General features: G+C 41.2%; 1 protein-coding gene across 3 annotated transcripts in view; it reads right to left on the reverse strand.

Annotated features, from left to right (window-relative positions):
* Positions 1–23,373, reverse strand: part of LOC139751799 (WD repeat domain phosphoinositide-interacting protein 2-like) — a 136,514-nt gene that overhangs the window by 41,490 nt on the left and 71,651 nt on the right. For all 3 annotated transcript variants that reach the window (XM_071667349.1, XM_071667348.1, XM_071667347.1), the window contains 3 exons: positions 6,117–6,316; positions 1,870–2,043; positions 510–617 (listed from right to left, as the gene is read on the reverse strand). In XM_071667349.1, coding sequence (XP_071523450.1) covers positions 510–617; positions 1,870–2,043; positions 6,117–6,316 — 482 coding nt within the window. The remainder of the gene's footprint in view (positions 1–509; positions 618–1,869; positions 2,044–6,116; positions 6,317–23,373) is intronic.

The following is a 23,373-nucleotide window of genomic DNA, read 5'->3' on the forward strand; positions in this document are numbered from 1 at the left end:
CTTGGTAATGCAGAGCACCACCCTATGTTGTGCCAAACTAGTGCTGAGAACCTTAGAAGTTATCAAAATGCAATGATCTTTAACTTAGCCAAATCCATAAAGTAACTGGGCATTTCATTTCACATTTCTTTATTATCTTTCCTGCCCAGAATCCCAGCCTTAAAGATTCTCTGTGTGTAGTCTGATATCAAACTCATATTTATGCCTGTACACACTGGTTTATGATGAGAATGTTTACATAATGCATTTTTCCCTTTTCTCTGGAGATGGCAATTTACAAGGGAACTAGCCTAGAGCAAGACCTGCCCATTATTTCAAGATATATAATTACCAAAACCTAAATTTGTATCTCACAATGAATACTCCTTTCAAACACTTAACCTTTTGAAAACCCACACCTACAGCAGTTACAACCACATAGCAAAAGAAGTTATTTGAGAAAACAAGACCCATTTTAGTCTGCCATTATTCTGATGAATTCACCAGTACTCCCAACTCTTTTCACTTACCTGTGTTGTTTGAGGAGTGTGCAATCTCCTCCCTCATTAGTATTGAGATTATATATGTACAAGTAACCATCCGTTGATGCAACCACAATACGAGGCTGCTTCTGAATCCTGAGAAAGGAGAGATAAAATTCATATTAAGCAATAATTTCATAAACACACAGGTCAACCCTCTTACTAACACAATCATCTGGGCCAAATGTTGTGACATTACATTGAGAGGTTTGTGTATTTCTTATTGTAAATAAACAAAAGTTATCATTAAAAATTTTGTGATAAATCTTCATGTATTCAAACTAAGTGATTAATTTTGTTATAAACCTTCACACATTTAAATTAACAGCGACTGATTATCAATCAATCACCTCATAACACGGGAAATATTCACAAAAATCATAAGAACTTGTTATTTCTGATGTCTGTACCCTTCTGGAACTCCCTCAAGGGGGTGGCCACAGCAAATGAGTATCCATAAATGGTAAACTCCAGGGTCGCTTTCTAGCTGAAATTTAAAAGTTGAATGAGCAAACTAATCTACGACTTTATCTGGCAATGCAAGATAAATATGCATTATACTGTAGGACATCATATCATGTCTGGCAATGACAACTTCATTCACTTTAAAATAAGCCTAGTCTTCCTCATGGTTTTGCTTCATACGGTTTTTTAATGTCCAGGAATATGAGACAAAAGCTATTCAACTGCATGCTTACATGTTCCCTTTGTTCATTCATCTCATCTTCCAATTCCAACTCATATATTCTTTGCATATCTTTCCACATTCATTATATCCCGTTTCAGTACCATCTCAGATTTCCCTTATACATATGAGCTTTCAGGGTCTTGTTCAGGTGCTAGTGCCAAACATAAGTGAATTTATTCACTCACAGATGGTCTTAAGTCAATCAAGCTCATATTATGTTAATAACAGACAGTGTTAAATGTCCATGACCATTTGCCATTAGGATAAAATCATGTGTGGCAGACTACAGATGAGCTGCGGTTGACATAAAACCATCTATGACTGACCTCAGATCACCTGTGATTTTACTAAGAGCTGTGGCTGACCTAAGACTAGCTGTGAGGGTATTTTTTATCAAATGCAAAATGCCTTTAACAAAAACCCTGAAAGTTAATGCACAATATACTCCTCAAAAGAACCTGACAAAAAGCATAATCTTTGAGTAAGAATTGAAACTGTGGTAAAAAGAAAAAGCCACTAGTTCAGCAATTATGATCATTTGGAATACTTCATCCCATACAAGGCAAATTACGTATATACATCAACCCAAAGTCGACCAATCTATCATAATGAATCTAAAATCTATTATGAAAACCAAATACAATAAAATAGTATACTAACGTCGCAATGGCACAGACATTTCGAACTCCCTGGAATGGGAGAGTGATTGTGGCAAATGCTCGACCCTGACTGAGCATGTCAGTCACTGGGGCAGGTAAATAACTAGCTGAGACAGATACTGCTCTACTCATCCAGCTAACCAATCCCTGCTGCTCCTCCACTACAACACGCTGCCTGTTTAAAAAGGGGTTTTGTTTGGTTTAATACAGCACATTCTAACCACCTAAAATAATGCAAACCTTATATAACTAATTAACTCATAAATAAGACTACAATCCACTTCAATTATTCTGTCAGGAAAAATAAATGACAGTATAGCTCTATTTCACAAGATGAAAGAGAAGAAAAAGCATTCCCCTTAGCATCTTACAGCTTCACTAAGCAGATACTGTGCAATAATCATTGCTAGCATTTCAACAACAAAATGTATTTAGTTCAAAGAATCAATACATCTTTAAGCAAAAATGCTTAAAGACAGAGTTAATATTTACTGGCATCCATTAAACTGACACAGATAACAGATATATCAATAAGATCTATGTACAAATATTACTGAATAAGAAAACTTTTTAAACTTTAGTATAATCCAGAGATAACTATGTTTATTATGTTTTACATCAAAGCTGATTCATGAGGTATAAGTTAGTTAAATGTGGCTGGTAAGTTCTACGAGAGTGGTGATTCAGGACGATGGCATGCAAAGAGCTTCATAATGGGAGTGTTGCAATGTGTATGAGATACAGAAACTCTGTAGAAGGCCTGTATGTGGCATTTATAGATCTGGAGAAAGTGTATGGCAAGCTTGACAAAAAAATGCTTTGTAGAAAGCAATGCAAATATAAGGCATGTGAAGAAAACTGCTAGAGGCAGTGAAGTCTTTATCAAGAGTGTAAGGAATGTATGCAAGTAAGATGAGTGAAGGGTGAGTGGTTTCAGGTGACAGTGGGTTTGCATCAGGGGAATGTGACATCACCACAGCTGTTTATGGATGGGTCATGAAGGAGGTAATTGCATGGGTCTTGGGGAGGCGCAGGTATACAGTCTCTTGGTGGTAGGGGGCCTGGAAGGTGAGTCAGTTGTTTGCTGAATATATGGCACTGGTGGTAGATTTTTTTTGAGAGAAAAAGCAGAGGCTGGGGTTAGAGTTTGGGAGTATGAGTAAAAGGAAATAGTTGATAGTCATATGAGTAAAAGTAATATCATTAGGTCTAATAGTTAAGAGGAGCAGGTTACTTGGAGTGTAGGTATGAATGAAGAGAAATTGGAGGAAGTGGAGTGTTTTAGATACCTGGGAGTGGATGTGACAGTGTATATAATCATAGGAGTTGAAGTGAACCATGGCGTGGGTGAGAGGGTAAAGGTCCTTGGCATACTGAGAAATGTGCGGAAAGAGAGGGTTAAGAGCAAAGATGGTTATGTTTGATGGTAAAGTAGGCCCACTGCTCTTGTACGGATGCAAAGCGAGGGCCTTAGGCAAAAATGTAAAGAGGAGGGTATATGGGCTGGAAATGAAATGTTTGAGGATAGTATGTGGGACAAGAAGGGTTGATTGAATAAGAAATGATAAGGTAACAGAGATGTGTGGTAGTAAGAGGAGTAAGATCTCACAGATCTGAAAAGGGTGTGCTGAAATGGTTTAGACAAATGGAGAGGATGACTAGGACAGCATACAGGCCAAAAGTGGAGGGATCAAAGAACAGGGGGAATATGAAGGAGGATATGGAAGGATGGAGTGAAAGATATTTAAAAAGTTTGAGACCTGAACATGCAGGAGGGTGAGATGTGTGTAACCGAAAGAGCGAATTGGAATGAGATGGTGTATAGGGAACAAGTGCTCCCAATGGGTTGAAGCTGATCATGTGAAGTGGTTGGGGTTCACAATGGAAAGGTCTGTGGGGCTTGGCTGTGGATAGGGAGCTCTGATTTCAGTGCAATATACATGACAGAGTGCCAATGTGAACAAATGAGGCCATTTCTTCATCACTTCCTTTTGCTACCTCACTAAAATGGTTAATGGCAAACATGTAAAAAAAAAAAATCATAACATTGCATTTGCAATTGTGCAGTACTGATATGAGGTCTGCTAATTTGTAAGAGCAGAAAAAGACCATATATGAGGAAAAAGGATGTATGCAAACTATCTATTCTTGAAAGTCTCTAAAATTTCAAAATCCTTTCATTTTCTTATCAAAATATGTTCATGTGTCTACAAACAATTACACCATCAGAATGTTCAAAATTCATCAGTACAAATTTGTCAAATTCTAAAAAAAATCTGTTTCTATTACCATGGGTCAGATCAAGTACATAAAGCCTCCTACAACATGCATGCACATTCTCAACTAATATTCAGAGTAATAATGAACAATATCTTTAAAATCATCAAAGCACTTTAGAAACAAATCTGCACAAATCAAAAAGCTTCTTTGGTATCCATTAACACTATCTTTCTCAGTAGCCTACATGGCATAGGCAAAATCATGCCCCAGCCATGGCCATCTCAGATGAAACTAAAAGTGAAAAGTGTGAAACAAAGAACACTAAAGAGATGATCATTGCATAAAAAGAACGAACAATGGAGCCTGGAAGGAAGGGGTAATGAGTTCACATGTATAGAGTGGAATCACAGAAATCCTGGCAAACAGGGTTAGAGGTTACAGAAAAATCATATATGGAGTGAAAAAAGAAAAAAAGAAGATAAGCAACAGGAAAGAACCCTGACAGACATCAAGATTGACAGGATGAGAGAAAGCTATGCATTAAAGAACAAGAGAAGCAGAAAGGCCATATGCTTCTGAGATGTCAAGGACTACAAAGATTCATCAAACTCCCTGAGAGGAAGACCTGATGTGTCACATAGCAGAGAAGATCACCGGTGAACCTTGCACCACATAAGCCGTATTGATGACCTGAAAGTGAGTGAAATTTTAAAAATCTAAGTGAGAATTGAGGACAGATCACCAATACCATTTTGGTATTCTAAAGAAAGGAATGAGATTCTAAAAAAAAGTGTTTAAAAATGTGAGAGAGAGGGAGAGTTTCAAAGGAACCAGACACAGAAGTTGGAGAATGCAGATGTGAGAGAAACAGAAATATAGACGGTCTGAATGGTCTCTTCTCTAAGGAATAAGCCACATAGAGGATTGCTTCCAAACAGAAGGATGAGCTTGGGTTTTAAATCACATAATATTAGTGAACAAAAGTTAGAGATAGCTAAGGTACACACTCTCTTTAGAAATGCCTTACCCATTTGTTGCTAAAATCTACACAGAACACCTTGCAAAAAGAAAATATATAAGTGGGCAACCACAAACCTTCTCAAAATGAACTGAGTTCAGCACTGGCATGCTGTAGGGACCATTACTCTTCTTAATATACATGTATAACTTGTCATAAGGATTAGACATATATATCTGAACATGCTTGCATGCTTGCGGATGTTACCAAGGAGGATTGCATCAACTTACAAGTGAGGACTCAGACATACTTTAAAGATGGCCTGGTAAATGGTTGATGAAATGCAATCCAAGTATATGTAATGAGAAAAGGACAGTAAAAGAAGGCCTCAATATGAATATCATTTAGCAGAAAATAAGCTGCAAAAATCTACATATGAGATGTATATGGGAGCTAACACTGTTACTAACCTGTCACCACAGTCCCATACTAAGAGAATAGTAAAGGAGACAAACTGTGTGCTGGTAACTGTTATTAGATCAAGAATAAAGAAATGTAAAAGCAAGCTATTCACATCCTACATCAAACCAAAACTAGAAAGTGCTTCCTATGTTTGGTCACTGCACTGAAAGAAGCACAGAGAAATAATAGTGGAAATCCTGAGGAGAGCATCATAGATGGTAAAGGAATTATGGAAGCAAACTTACCAGGAAAGGTTAAAGAACTTAAATCTACCCACCAAGGAAGAGAAGAATGAGGGGTGATGTGTTCACAACCTTTTTAAGATTTTGAAGCAACTTGATGACATAGATAGTAAACAGTTCCTCAAAAGATGCAAGGATGGAATAATGAAACTAAAAAAAGCACATGAATATTTAAAGCAAAGGTGTAAAGAAGTACTTTTTTGGTATAAGAGAAGTGGATTACTGGAATAGAATTGGAACTAAGAGAGTTATGAGACAGCAAATGTGTACAGCATACACAAATTTACAGTCATGTGATAGCAGAGAAAGTTTAAGAGATGGGACCCAACATACAAATAGGTAATTACAAATAAAAAATTTACTTACGTGTCTTTAATTTCTTCTAACTTAAAAACATGAACTGTCTCTGTGTTAGATGAAGCAATAAGAAAAAGGGAATCTGGAGAAAATGCTAGAGAGAAAATGGTGGCACAACGTTTCATTCCACGCCTCAGTTCATGTAATCTGGCTCCATCTGCAACATTGAACACTCGTATCACTGTGCCCTTTTCAGAAGCTGTAGCAATCTGCAATATAAAATAACAAATAAAATTAAATGCCAACAACTTGTAAACAAATAACTCTCAAAACTTATGGAATTCCATAAATTTCACATAGGATCCAAATATTTATTTTATTCATTTTGCTTTGTCGCTGTCTCCCGTGTTTGTGAGGTAGCGCAAGGAAACAGACGAAAGAAACGGCACAACCCACCCCCATACACAATGTACACACACACACGCCCACACATGCAAATATACATACCTATACATCTCAATGTACACATATATATACACACACAGACACATACATATATACCCATGCACACAATTCACACTGTCTGCCCCTATTCATTCCCATCGCCACCTCGCCACACATGGAATACCATCCCCCTCCCCCCTCATGTGTGCGAGGTAGCACTAGGAAAAGACAACAAAGGGCCCATTCGTTCACACTCAGTCTCCAGCTGTCATGCAATAATGCCCGAAACCACAGCTCCCTTTCCACATCTAGGCCCCACACAACTTTCCATGGTTTACCCCAGACGCTTCACATGCCCTGATTCAATCCACTGACAGCACATAGACCCCGGTATACCACATCGATCCAATTCACTCTATTCCTTGCCCGCCTTTCACCCTCCTGCATGTTCAGGCCCCGATCACTCAAAATCTTTTTCACTCAATCCTTCCACCTCCAATTTGGTCTCCCACTTCTCCTCGTTCCCTCCACCTCCGACACATATATCCTCTTGGTCAATCTTTCCTCACTCATTCTCTCCATGTGCCCAAACCATTTCAAAACACCCTCTTCTGCTCTCTCAACCACACTCTTTTTATTTCCACACATCTCTCTTACCATTACATTACTTACTCGATCAAACCACCTCACACCACGCATTGTCCTCAAACATCTCATTTCCAGCACATCCACCCTCCTGCGCACAACTCTATCCATAGCCCAGGCCTCGCAACCATACAACATTGTTGGAACTACTATTCCTTCAAACATACCCATTTTTGCTTTCCGAGATAATGTTCTCAACTTCCACACATTCTTCAAGGCTCCCAGGATTCTCGCCCCCTCCCCCACCCTATGATCCACTTCCGCTTCCATGGTTCCATCTGCTGCCAGATCCACTCCCAGATATCTAAAACACTTTACTTCCTCCAGTTTTTCTCCATTCAAACTTACCTCCCAATTGACTTGACCCTCAACCCTACTGTGCCTAATAACCTTGCTCTTATTCACATTTACTCTTAACTTTCTTCTTTCACACACTTTACCAAACTCAGTCACCAGCTTCTGCAGTTTCTCACATGAATCAGCCACCAGCGCTGTATCATCTGCGAACAACAAGTGACTCACTTCCCAAGCTCTCTCATCCACAACAGACTTCATACTTGCCCCTCTTTCCAAAACTCCTGCATTCACCTCCCTAACAACCCCATCCATAAACAAATTAAACAACCATGGAGACATCACACACCCCTGCCGCAAACCTACATTCACTAAGAACCAATAACTTTCCTCTCTTCCTACACGTACACATGCCTTACATCCTCGATAAAAACTTTTCACTGCTTCTAACAACTTGCCTCCCACACCATATATTCTTAATACTTTCCACAGAGCATCTCTATCAACTCTATCATATGCCTTCTCCAGATCCATAAATGCTACATACAAATCCATTTGCTTTTCTAAGTATTTCTCACATACATTCTTCAAAGCAAACACCTGATCCACACATCCTCTACCACTTCTGAAACCACACTGCTCTTCCCTAATCTGATGCTCTGTACATACCTTCACCCTCTCAATCAATACCCTCCCATATAATTTACCAGGAATACTCAACAAACTTATACCTCTGTAATTTGAGCACTCACTCTTATCCCCTTTGCCTTTGTACAATGGCACTATGCACGCATTTCGCCAATGCTCAGGCACCTCACCATGAGTCATATTTATTATATTTTATTTATTATACTTTGTCGCTGTCTCCCGCGTTTGCGAGGTAGCGCAAGGAAACAGACGAAAGAAATGGCCCAACCCACCCCCATACACATGTATATACATACGTCCACACACGCAAATATACATACCTACACAGCTTTCCATGGTTTACCCCAGACGCTTCACATGCCTTGATTCAATCCACTGACAGCACGTCAACCCCGGTATACCACATCGCTCCAATTCACTCTATTCCTTGCCCTCCTTTCACCCTCCTGCATGTTCAGGCCCCGATCACACAAAATCTTTTTCACTCCATCTTTCCACCTCCAATTTGGTCTCCCTCTTCTCCTCGTTCCCTCCACCTCCGACACATATATCCTCTTGGTCAATCTTTCCTCACTCATTCTCTCCATGTGCCCAAACCACTTCAAAACACCCTCTTCTGCTCTCTCAACCACGCTCTTTTTATTTCCACACATCTCTCTTACCCTTACGTTACTCACTCGATCAAACCACCTCACACCACACATTGTCCTCAAACATCTCATTTCCAGCACATCCATCCTCCTGCACACAACTCTATCCATAGCCCACGCCTCGCAACCATACAACATTGTTGGAACCACTATTCCTTCAAACATACCCATTTTTGCTTTCCGAGATAATGTTCTCGACTTCCACACATTCTTCAAGGCCCCCAGAATTTTCACCCCCTCCCCCACCCTATGATCCACTTCCGCTTCCATGGTTCCATCCGCTGCCAGATCCACTCCCAGATATCTAAAACACTTCACTTCCTCCAGTTTTTCTCCATTCAAACTCACCTCCCAATTGACTTGACCCTCAACCCTACTGTACCTAATAACCTTGCTCTTATTCACATTTACTCTTAACTTTCTTCTTCCACACACTTTACCAAACTCAGTCACCAGCTTCTGCAGTTTCTCACATGAATCAGCCACCAGCGCTGTATCATCAGCGAACAACAACTGACTCACTTCCTAAGCTCTCTCATCCCCAACAGACTTCATACTTGCCCCTCTTTCCAAAACTCTTGCATTTACCTCCCTAACAACCCCATCCATAAACAAATTAAACAACCATGGAGACATCACACACCCCTGCCGCAAACCTACATTCACTGAGAACCAATCACTTTCCTCTCTTCCTACACGTACACATGCCTTACATCCTCGATAAAAACTTTTCACTGCTTCTAACAACTTTCCTCCCACACCATATATTCTTAATACCTTCCACAGAGCATCTCTATCAACTTTATCATATGCCTTCTCCAGATCCATAAATGCTACATACAAATCCATTTGCTTTTCTAAGTATTTCTCACATACATTCTTCAAAGCAAACACCTGATCCACACATCCTCTACCACTTCTGAAACCACACTGCTCTTCCCCAATCTGATGCTCTGTACATGCCTTCACCCTCTCAATCAATACCCGCCCATATAATTTACCAGGAATACTCAACAAACTTATACCTCTGTAATTTGAGCACTCACTCTTATCCCCTTTGCCTTTGTACAATGGCACTATGCACGCATTCCACCAATCCTCAGGCACCTCACCATGAGTCATACATACATTAAATAACCTTAACAACCAGTCAACAATACAGTCACCCCCTTTTTTAATACATTCCACTGCAATACCATCCAAACCTGCTGTCTTGCCGGCTTTCATCTTCCGCAAAGCTTTTACTACCTCTTCTATGTTTACCAACTCATTTTCCCTAACCCTCTCACTTTGCACACCACCTCGACCAAAACACCCTATATCTGCCACTCTATCATCAAACACATTCAACAAAACTTCAAAATACTCACTCCATCTCCTTCTCACATCACCACTACTTGTTTTCACCTCCCCATTTGCGCCCTTCACTGAAGTTCCCATTTGCTCCCTTGTCTTACGCACTTTATTTACCTCCTTCCTGAACATCTTTTTATTCTCCCTAAAAATTAATGATACTCTCTCACCCCAACTCTCATTTGCCCTCTTTTTCACCTCTTGCACCTTTCTCTTGACCTCCTGTCTCTTTCTTTTATACATCTCCCACTCAATGGCATTTTTTCCATGCAAAAATCGTCCAAATGCCTCTCTCTTCTCTTTCACTAATAATCTTACTTCTTCATCCCACCACTCACTACCCTTTCTAATCAACCCACCTCCCACTCTTCTAATGCCACAAGCATCTTTTGCGCAATCCATCACTGATTCCCTAAATACATCCCATTCCTCCCCCACTCCCCTTACTTCCATTGTTCTCACCTTTTTCCATTCTGTACTCAGTCTCTCCTGGTACTTCCTCACACAAGTCTCCTTCCCAAGCTCACTTACTCTCACCACCCTCTTCACCCCAACATTCACTCTTCTTTTCTTAAAACCCATACAAATCTTCACCTTAGCCTCCACAAGATAATGATCAGACATCCCTCCAGTTGCACCTCTCAGCACATTAACATCCAAAAGTCTCTCTTTCGCGCACCTGTCAATTAACACCTAATCCAATAACGCTCTCTGGCCATCTCTCCTACTTACATACGTATACTTATTTATATCTCGCTTTTTAAACCAGGTATTCCCAATCACCAGTCCTTTTTCAGCACATAAATCTACAAGCTCTTCACCATTTCCATTTACAACACTGAACACCCCATGTATACCAATTATTCCCTCAACTGCCACATTACTCACCTTTGCATTCAAATCACCCATCACTATAACCCGGTCTCGTGCATCAAAACCACTAACACACTCATTCAGCTGCTCCCAAAACACTTGCCTCTCATGATCTTTCTTCTCATGCCCAGGTGCATATGCACCAATAATCACCCATCTCTCTCCATCAACTTTCAGTTTAACCCATATTAATCGAGAATCTACTTTCTTACATTCTATCACATACTCCCACAACTCCTGTTTCAGGAGTACTGCTACTCCTTCCCTTGCTCTCGTCCTCTCACAAACCCCTGACTTTACTCCCAAGACATTCCCAAACCACTCTTCCCCTTTACCCTTGAGCTTCGTTTCACTCAGAGCCAAAACATTCAGGTTCCTTTCCTCAAACATACTACCTATATCTCCTTTTTTCACATCTTGGTTACATCCACACACATTTAGACACCCCAGTCTGAGCCTTCGAGGAGGATGAGCACTCCCCGCGTGACTCCTTCTTCTGTTTCCCATTTTAGAAAGTTAAAAAAACAAGGAGGGGAGAATTTCTGGCCCCCCGCTCCCGTCCCTTCTAGTCGCCTTCTACGACATGCGAGGAATGAGTGGGAAGTATTCTTTCACCCCTATCCTCAGGGATAAAATGCCAACAACTAAGGATCCAAATATGGATCCAAATATATTACATAAAATTCAGGTACTACTTGTTGATATTTGCATGAAAACTAGCATTTTCCAAAAACAAGAATAGAAGAAGGAGCTAAGCAAGGATCTCTCCTTGAAGGCTCTAGCTGGAGTGTCAGTATGTGCACAAATGTAAAGAGGATGAGAAGGAAAAGACAAATGCTTTGTATGATAAAAAAGAAAAAAAAAATCCTGGCTCTCAATGATTCTATAATAAAAGAGAAAGGCATAAAATAGTTGAGGATATAGTCTGGAATTAGCATGATGGCACTTCTTAAGAGGGAGGAAAGTGGGACTGTATTAAAGTATGGAAGCATGTAAATTCAAACCTGATGTGGGTTAGAATGGAAGTACTCTGTGAGACTTGGGTTAGTGTTAGTGCTTTTTGCACCCAGTATTAAGGAGTGAAGAAGAAAGTCAGGGTTTTTGAGAGGAGCTAAATGAACCCTTCAACAGTTTTGATGGAATTATGCAAAAGAAACTGAATGCAACCATGGGTGATGTGGAAACTAAGGATAAGATTGGGAGCATGAGGGTTCCAGTCTAACAAAATATGGGGACCAGATTGCAGAGAAGTGTGCCTATAGACAGCTGGTGACTACTAACACTGGGTTTAAAGAAAGGAACATACATATGTATACAAAGTGAATGGAAAATTGTAACAGAAGTGGGTCATAACATAGGTGAGGGGGGGAAAACGTTCTAGGAGTGCCGAAGAATCTGTGGAAAGAGCAAATATCATCTGGGAGGGCAAAAATGGATATGTTTGACAGAAGAGTAGTCCCGACAATATTATGTAGATGATAAGTATGGGTTATAGATAAGACTGCGCGAAGGTTGGTGGATGTGTTGCAAATTAAAGGTTTGACCACAAAATGTGGTGTGAGGTGGTTTGATCAAGTATGTAACGAACAGGTAAGAAAGATGTGTGGTAATAAAAAGTGTGGTTGAGAGAGCTGAGGAGAGTGTGGTGAAATTGCCTGGACATACAGAGAAAATGAGTGAGGAAAGGTAAAAAAAAAAAAAAAAAGAGGATATATGTGTCAAAAGTGAAGGGAACAAGGAGTAAAGGGAGACCAAACTGGAGATGGAAGGATGGAGTGAAAAAGATTTTGAGAAATCACTGCCAGAGTATACAGAAGGGTGAATGCATGCAAAGGATAGAATAAATTAAAATAATGTGGTATACTGGGGTTGATGTGTAGTCAGTGGACTGAACCACAGAATATGAAGCATCTGGGGCAAACCATGGAAAGGTCTGAGGGGCCTGGTTGTGGATAGGGAGCTATGGTTTCAGAGCATTACATATGACAGCTAGGGAATTAATGTGAGCAAATGTGGCCTTTCTTTCTTTGTCCCTGGCACTACTTTGCTAATGTGGGAAATAGTGAGCAAATAATAATAAAGTATATAAGGGGGATGGGTTGGGGGTCAATTGCTAACTTCAAAGGGGCAGAAGTTGAGATGTCTGATCATTTCTTGGTTAAGGTGAGTGCGTACATTTGTAGGGGTTTTAGAAGAGAAAATGGCATGCAAACGAAGTCATAAAAGTGTGTATAAACTTAGAACACAGGCCTGTGTGCAAAGATAGCAAGTGAAATTGAGTGAAAAGTAACATATTGTGAGAGTAAATGAATTAAGATGCGGAAGAGGAGTAGATGCCATTTAGGAAAGCAGGGCTTGCATGTGCATTCATACAGTGTGGCTTGCAGATAGTGGTAAGTCAACATGTTTTCTGAGAAGTGGCAGCAAGTAACAATGAGATGAGGAAATTATATTGCTGACAAATTATATGAGGGGTTCTTAGACAATATCTACAGAGTTGAAGTGTTAGTGACTGGGAGGAGTACAGAGATGGAGTATTAGTGACTAGGAGGAGTACAGAGATGGAGTGTTAGTGACTGGGAGGAGTACAAGAGAATGCAGCAGAATGTCAGGAGAAAATGCAGGGGCTGAAGAATTGGGCAAATAAGAGATGGGGTGCAAAGTCTTCCATGAATTTCTGAGAAATTAAGATAGTGTTCAGATAGAACGTGAACAGCATGAGGACATTATGAGAAGAACTGGGAACAAAACTGAGGGAAGCAGATGGTAAAATGGTAGCAAGCAAAGGAGCGAAAGATAGAGATGGAGTGAGTATTCCCAAGGAATGATGAATGTTTGGATGATATGGTAGCAAATGTGTGCTGTGTTTGGGACAAGGTAGCATGTGAAGTAAGAGATAGGTAATGAAAGCCTTGTGTACCATGAGGTGTGGCAAAACAGCAGGAGTAGATTTGATTACAGTTTTGTTTCTCAAGAAAGTGGGTGAGAGCAATGTTGATTAGTTGGTCAGACTATTCAATGCTTATAGAGTCCAAGGTAAGGTGCCTAAGGATTAACAAAAAGCATGCACACTGCCCTTATATAAAGACAAAGGGAACAAAAGTGAATGCTCAAATTACCTAAGTCGATTGAGTATAACTGGTTAGGTGTATGAGAGGTTGGTGATTGAGTAAGTGGTGGAACACACAGAATCTATGACTGGATAGGAGCACAACAGTTTCAGGGTAGGTAGAGAAAAAGTGCACCAAGTGTTTGTTCTGAAGAATACACATCAGAAATGCTTAGAGAAAAAGAATTAACAGTATGAGGCACTTCAATATTTGGAGAAAGTGTATAACAGGGTTGAGAGAGAGGCCTTACAGTAAGTACTGCAAATAAATGGAATAAATGGAAAGTAACTAAATGTAGGGAAGTGCTTTAACCATGAGAGTAAGGCACCTGTGCAAGTAGGAAGGGAGGTCTGCATCAAGGATGTGTGATGTCGGTGGGGTTGTTTATGAATAGAGTGGAAAGGGAGGAGAACGTAAGGGTCTAAGAATAACAGGCTGGTCTACTGCAAGCTGAGCTGTGGGCATGAAAAGTGAACTACATGCTGTTTGCAGATGACAGAGCTCTGGTGGCACAATTCAGAAAAACTCCAGAGGGTGATGACAAGTTCAGGAAAGTATGTGAAATAAGAGAGCTGAGAATAAAAGTGAACAAAAATAAGGTAATGAGGTGCAGCTGGAGGAAACAGAGCACTTTCAGTCCCTAAGAGTAGATGTGGCAGCAAATGAAAACAAAGATGAACTGAGTCATAGTGTAGGAGACACAGCCAAGTTCTTGGGTATATTACTAAGTGTGTGGAAAGAGAGATGAGTGTCTATTTGGCAAAGACGGGTGTGTATGAAGGTAAGTAGCATTGACAGAGTTGTATGGATGGGAAAACAGCCTTTAACACAAAAGAAAGGAAGAGGGTGGATAATGCACTGTGTGAGGCAAATTCATCAGTCTGAATGAGAAAGCAGATCATGGTCTGCTAAAATGGTGTGGACAAATGGAGAGGATGGATGAAGAAAGACTGAGATGGTCTACATGTCAGAAGAGGAGGAATGAAGGGGAAGGAGGTGGAGACCAAAAAGGATATGGAAGAATGGAGTGAAAGAGGCTCTAGGGTATTGCAGCCTGAATATCTATCCATCAATCTATCTGTATTTCTGACACCTGTTCCCACCTGGAACTTCCTCAAGAAGGTGGCCATGGCAATAGAGTCCTCATAACTTGTGAACTCTAGTGCCACTTCTTAGCCTCACCCTTAACAGGCCACTAGCAGAGGACAATTCTAATGCATTGTTTGCATAGGCTCCTACCAAATGTTCCTACTGACTACTGCAACCTAATGCTCTAGCTTAATGTTCCTAGCAACAACCTCTACCTCATGTTTCTACCTAATGCCCATGCTTAAATATTCCTATCAACTAATTCGACCTACTGTACCTATCATTTTGTCAAAAAGCAATGTATGACAAGTAGCAAGAATACTTTCAAAGAAAAAACATCTCTATTAACTTCCCTTCGCATGCACACCATTCTCCTTCATTATTCATTTTTAGGAAAACTGATTCACAACAGAATCAACATATCCTACTCTCTCCTACACATTGCACTCCACTTCCTCACAACATAATGACCTCACACAACATGTTCTTGTTGGCTTCAACCAACCATATCTCCCTCAAACACACAGCATTAGTTGCACCAGAAAAATCCTTACACAAAAGATACTTAACACCACCCTTCACAACAACAACAAAAAGTGGTTGGCCAACTTCATAGTTGGCTGCCAATCAAGAGTCATTCATGAAGGCTATGTTTCTAAACCCCTTAAGCACTATAAAGGAGTTCCCAAGGAGCAGTTCTTTCTCCAACCCTCTTAAATCCACTTATACATGAACTACCCTTACTTCATCCAGACCACAGCATGAAGGTCCTCTCCTATACAGATGACTTAACAACCACATCACAGCACCCTGACACCACAGAAGCAAAAGCAAACATGCAACACTACATAACTGGAACAACGGCTCATCCAGAGGAGAACATATGAATCTTCACAGTAGTAGTCAGTCACCATTTTGACCCCAGACATGCATGAATCCAAACTACACCCAACAAAACACGAACTATTCTGGGCATCATGTATGACACGTACATAATGTTCACTCCCCTTACCAATAAAATCAATACAAAAGCATCACACAAATTAAAACTCCCAGCAAACTATCTGGCACAAATGTGGATAAAAAAAACAGCCCTCAACATCCACTACAAACAATTCATCTGCTCCACATTATTATCTCACCTCCCTGATCTTTCATTCTTTCAACAGAAAATAAAAAAAAAACTGTAAACCACAAAAATAATGCATTCAGAACAATCAATGGCTGCCTAGAAACCACAAACACTCATAACCTGAAAAACAAAACAAGATCCTCCCAATACAGTTCTGTGTCAACATGCTCAGCACTCAATTTTATGCAACAGAAACAGACACCCCTCACCAAAACCACTCAATAACTACCACCAACCATCAAGTAGAAGTAAAACAGTTACCCCCCATCTCACACTTCAGTGACCTCTACTCACAGATCTCCCCATCCCCAACAACTATGACACTGGCAAAACACGTTTATTTTATATATTTATCTTGCTTTGTCGCTGTCTCCCGCGTTAGCGAGGTAGCGCAAGGAACAGACGAAAGAATGGCCCAACCCACCCACATACACATCTATATACATACACGTCCACACATGCAAATATACATACCTATACATCTCAATGTATACATATATATACACACACAGACATATACATATATACACATGTACATAATTCATAGTCTGCCTTTATTCATTCCCATCGCCACCTCACCACACATGAAATAACAACCCCCTCCCCCCTCATGTGTGTGAAGTAGCGCTAGGAAAAGACAACAAACGCCACATTCGTTCACACTCAGTCTCTAGCTGTCATGTAATAATAATATATATATTTTTTTTTTTGCTTTGTCGCTGTCTCCCGTGTTTGCGAGGTAGCGCAAGGAAACAGACGAAAGAAATGGCCCAACCCATCCCCATACACATGTATATACATACGTCCACACACGCAAATATACATACCTACACAGCTTTCCATGGTTTACCCCAGACACTTCACATGCCCTGATTCAATCCACTGACAGCACGTCAACCCCGGTATACCACATCGATCCAATTCACTCTATTCCTTGCCCTCCTTTCACCCTCCTGCATGTTCAAGCCCAGATCACACAAAATCTTTTTCACTCCATCTTTCCACCTAAAATTTGGTCTCCCACTTCTCCTCGTTCCCTCCACCTCCGACACATATATCCTCTTGGTCAATCTTTCCTCACTCATTCTCTCCATGTGACCAAACCATTTCAAAACACCCTCTTCTGCTCTCTTAACCATGCTCTTTTTATTTCCACACATCTCTCTTACCCTTACGTTACTTACTCGATCAAACCACCTCACATCACACATTGTCCTCAAACATCTCATTTCCAGCACATCCATCCTCTTGCGCACAACTCTATCCATAGCCCATGCCTCGCAACCATACAACGTTGTTGGAACCACTATTCCTTCAAACATACACATCTTTGCTTTCCGAGATAATGTTCTCGACTTCCACACATTCTTCAAGGCTCCCAGAATTTTCGCCCCCTCCCCCACCCTATGATCCACTTCCGCTTCCATGGTTCCATCCGCTGCCAGATCCACTCCCAGATATCTAAAACACTTTACTTCCTCCAGTTTTTCTCCATTCAAACTTACCTCCCAATTGACTTGACCCTCAACCCTACTGTACCTAATAACCTTGCTCTTATTCACATTTACTCTTAACTTTCTTCATTCACACACTTTACCAAACTCAGTCACCAGCTTCTGCAGTTTCTCACATGAATCAGCCACCAGCGCTGTATCATCAGCGAACAACAACTGACTCACTTCCCAAGCTCTCTCATCCACAACAGACTTCATACTTGCCCCTCTTTACAAAACTCTTGCATTCACCTCCCTAACAACCCCATCCATAAACAAATTAAACAACCATGGAGACATCACACACCCCTGCCGCAAACCTACATTCACTAAGAACCAATCACATTCCTCTCTTCCTACACGTACACATGCCTTACATCCTCGATAAAAACTTTTCACTGCTTCTAACAACTTGCCTCCCACACCATATATTCTTAATACCTTCCACAGAGCATCTCTATTAACTCTATCATATGCCTTCTCCAGATCCATAAATTCTACATACAAATCCATTTGCTTTTCTAAGTATTTCTCACATACATTCTTCAAAGCAAACACCTGATCCACACATCCTCTACCACTTCTGAAACCATACTGCTCTTCCCTAATCTGATGCTCTGTACATGCCTTCACCCTCTCAATCAATACCCTCCCATATAATTTACCAGGAATACTCAACAAACTTTTTTTTTTTTTTTTTGCTTTGTCGCTGTCTCCCGCGTTTGCGAGGTAGCGCAAGGAAACAGACGAAAGAAATGGCCCAACCCACCCCCATACACATGTATATACATACGTCCACACACGCAAATACACATACCTACACAGCTTTCCATGGTTTACCCCAGACGCCCCACATGCCCTGATTCCATCCACGAACAGCACGTCAACCCTGGTACACCACATCGCTCCAATTCACTCTATTCCTTGCCCTCCTTTCACCCTCCTGCATGTTCAGGCCCCGATCACACAAAATCTTTTTCACTCCATCTTTCCACCTCCAATTTGGTCTCCCTCTTCTCCTCGTTCCCTCCACCTCCGACGCATATATCCTCTTGGTCAATCTTTCCTCACTCATTCTCTCCATGTGCCCAAACCATTTCAAAACACCCTCTTCTGCTCTCTCAACCATGATCTTTTTATTTCCACACATCTCTCTCACCCTTACGTTACTTACTCGATCAAACCACCTCACACCACACATTGTCCTCAAACATCTCATTTCCAGCACATCCATCCTCCTGCGCACAACTCTATCCATAGCCCACGCCTTGCAACCATACAACATTGTTGGAACCACTATTCCTTCAAACATAGCCATTTTTGCTTTCCGAGATAATGTTCTCGACTTCCACACATTCTTCAAGGCTCCCAGAATTTTCGCCCCCTCCCCCACCCTATGATCCACTTCCGCTTCCATGGTTCCATCCGCTGCCAGATCCACTCCCATATATCTAAAACACTTCACTTCCTCCAGTTTTTCTCCATTCAAACTCACCTCCCAATTGAATTGACCCTCAACCCTACTGTACCTAATAAACTTGCTCTTATTCACATTTACTCTTAACTTTCTTCTTTCACACACTTTACCAAAGTCAGTCACCAGCTTCTGCAGTTTCTCACATGAATCAGCCACCAGCGCTGTATCATCAGCGAACAACAACTGACTCACTTCCCAAGCTCTCTCATCCACAACAGACTTCATACTTGCCCCTCTTTACAAAACTCTTGCATTCACCTCCCTAACAACCCCATCCATAAACAAATTAAACAACCATGGAGACATCACACACCCCTGCCGCAAACCTACATTCACTAAGAACCAATCACATTCCTCTCTTCCTACACGTACACATGCCTTACATCCTCGATAAAAACTTTTCACTGCTTCTAACAACTTGCCTCCCACACCATATATTCTTAATACCTTCCACAGAGCATCTCTATTAACTCTATCATATGCCTTCTCCAGATCCATAAATTCTACATACAAATCCATTTGCTTTTCTAAGTATTTCTCACATACATTCTTCAAAGCAAACACCTGATCCACACATCCTCTACCACTTCTGAAACCATACTGCTCTTCCCTAATCTGATGCTCTGTACATGCCTTCACCCTCTCAATCAATACCCTCCCATATAATTTACCAGGAATACTCAACAAACTTTTTTTTTTTTTTTTTTGCTTTGTCGCTGTCTCCTGCGTTTGCGAGGTAGCGCAAGGAAACAGACGAAAGAAATGGCCCAACCCACCCCCATACACATGTATATACATACGTCCACACACGCAAATACACATACCTACACAGCTTTCCATGGTTTACCCCAGACGCCCCACATGCCCTGATTCCATCCACGAACAGCACGTCAACCCTGGTACACCACATCGCTCCAATTCACTCTATTCCTTGCCCTCCTTTCACCCTCCTGCATGTTCAGGCCCCGATCACACAAAATCTTTTTCACTCCATCTTTCCACCTCCAATTTGGTCTCCCTCTTCTCCTCGTTCCCTCCACCTCCGACGCATATATCCTCTTGGTCAATCTTTCCTCACTCATTCTCTCCATGTGCCCAAACCATTTCAAAACACCCTCTTCTGCTCTCTCAACCATGATCTTTTTATTTCCACACATCTCTCTCACCCTTACGTTACTTACTCGATCAAACCACCTCACACCACACATTGTCCTCAAACATCTCATTTCCAGCACATCCATCCTCCTGCGCACAACTCTATCCATAGCCCACGCCTTGCAACCATACAACATTGTTGGAACCACTATTCCTTCAAACATAGCCATTTTTGCTTTCCGAGATAATGTTCTTGACTTCCACACATTCTTCAAGGCTCCCAGAATTTTCGCCCCCTCCCCCACCCTATGATCCACTTCCGCTTCCATGGTTCCATCCGCTGCCAGATCCACTCCCATATATCTAAAACACTTCACTTCCTCCAGTTTTTCTCCATTCAAACTCACCTCCCAATTGAATTGACCCTCAACCCTACTGTACCTAATAAACTTGCTCTTATTCACATTTACTCTTAACTTTCTTCTTTCACACACTCTACCAAACTCAGTCACCAGCTTTTCCAGTTTCTCACATGAATCAGCCACCAGCGCTGTATCATCAGCGAACAACAACTGACTCACTTCCCAAGCTCTCTCATCCCCAACAGACTTCATACTTGCCCCTCTTTCAAAAACTCTTGCATTCACCTCCCTAACAACCTCATCCATAAACAAATTAAACAACCATGGAGACCACACACCCTTGCCGCAAACCTACATTCACTGAGAACCAATCACTTTCCTCTCTTCCTACACGTACACATGCCTTACATCCTCGATAAAAACTTTTCACTGCTTCTAACAACTTGCCTCCCACACCATATATTCTTAATACCTTCCACAGAGCATCTCTATCAACTCTATCATATGCCTTCTCCAGATCCATAAATGCTACATACAAATCCATTTGCTTTTCTAAGTATTTCTCACATACATTCTTCAAAGCAAACACCTGATCCACACATCCTCTACCACTTCTGAAACCACACTGCTCTTCCCCAATCTGATGCTCTGTACATGCCTTCACCCTCTCAATCACTACCCTCCCATATAATTTACCAGGAATACTCAACAAACTTATACCTCTGTAATTTGAGCACTCACTCTTATCCCCTTTGCCTTTGTACAATGGCACTATGCACGCATTCTGCCAATCCTCAGGCACCTCACCATGAGTCATACATACATTAAATAACCTTAACAACCAGTCAACAATACAGTCACCCCCTTTTTTAATAAATTCCACTGCAATACCATCCAAACCTGCTGCCTTGCCGGCTTCCATCTTCCGCAAAGCTTTTACTACCTCTTCTCTGTTTACCAAATCATTTTCCCTAACCCTCTCACTTTGCACACCACCTCGACCAAAACACCCTATATCTGCCACTCTATCATCAAACACATTCAACAAACCTTCAAAATACTCACTCCATCTCCTTCTCACATCACCACTACTTGTTATCACCTCCCCATTTGCGCCCTTCACTGAAGTTCCCATTTGCTCCCTTGTCTTACGCACTTTATTTACCTCCTTCCAGAACATCTTTTTATTCTCCCTAAAATTTAATGATACTCTCTCACCCCAACTCTCATTTGCCCTTTTTTTCACCTCTTGCACCTTTCTCTTGACCTCCTGTCTCTTTCTTTTATACATCTCCCACTCAATTGCATTTTTTCCCTGCAAAAATCGTCCAAATGCCTCTCTCTTCTCTTTCACTAATACTCTTACTTCTTCATCCCACCACTCACTACCCTTTCTAATCAACCCACCTCCCACTCTTCTCATGCCACAAGCATCTTTTGCGCAATCCATCACTGATTTCCTAAATACATCCCATTCCTCCCCCACTCCCCTTACTTCCATTGTTCTCACCTTTTTCCATTCTGTACTCAGTCTCTCCTGGTACTTCCTCACACAAGTCTCCTTCCCAAGCTCACTTACTCTCACCACCCTCTTCACCCCAACATTCACTTATACCTCTGTAATTTGAGCACTCACTCTTATCCCCTTTGCCTTTGTACAATGGCACTATGCACGCATTCCGCCAATCCTCAGGCACCTCACCGTGAGTCATACATACATTAAATAACCTTACCAACCAGTCAATAATACAGTCACCCCCTTTTTTAATAAATTCCACTGCAATACCATTCAAACCTGCTGCCTTGCCGGCTTTCATCTTCCGCAAAGCTTTTACTACCTCTTCTCTGTTTACCAAATCATTTTCCCTAACCCTCTCACTTTGCACACCACCTCGACCAAAACACCCTATATCTGTCACTCTATCATCAAACACATTCAACAAACCTTCAAAATACTCACTCCATCTCCTTCTCACATCACCAATACAGCGACAAAGCAAAATAAATAATAAATATAAATATATTATTAAATAACATATATTTACTCAAGATGCTTCACATGCCCTGGTTCAATCCATTGACAGCATGTCGAACCCGGTATACCACAGCATTCCAATTCACTCTATTCCTTGCACGCCTTTCACCCTCCTGCATGTTCAGGCCCCGATCACTCAAAATCTTTTTCACTCCATCTTTCCACCTAAAATTTGGTCTCCCACTTCTCCTCGTTCCCTCCACCTCTGACACATATATCCTCTTGGTCAATCTTTCCTCACTCATTCTCTCCATGTGACCAAACCATTTCAAAACACCCTCTTCTGCTCTCTCAACCACACTCTTTTTATTACCACACATCTCTCTTACCCTTACATTACTTACTCGATCAAACCACCTCACACCACATACTGTCCTCAAACATCTCATTTCCAGTACATTCACCCTCCTGCGCACAACTCTATCCATAGCCCACTCCTCGCAACCATACAACACTGTTGAAACCACTATTCCTTCAAACATACCCATTTTTGCTTTCCGAGATAATGTTCTCGACTTCCAAACATTCTTCAAGGCTCCCAGAATTTTCGCTCCCTCCCCCACCCTATGATTCACTTCCGCTTCCATGGTTCCATCCGCTGCCAAATCCACTCCCAGGCATCTAAA

The sequence above is a fragment of the Panulirus ornatus genome, chromosome 12 (assembly GCF_036320965.1).
Source record: "Panulirus ornatus isolate Po-2019 chromosome 12, ASM3632096v1, whole genome shotgun sequence".
Taxonomy (NCBI): domain Eukaryota; kingdom Metazoa; phylum Arthropoda; class Malacostraca; order Decapoda; family Palinuridae; genus Panulirus; species Panulirus ornatus.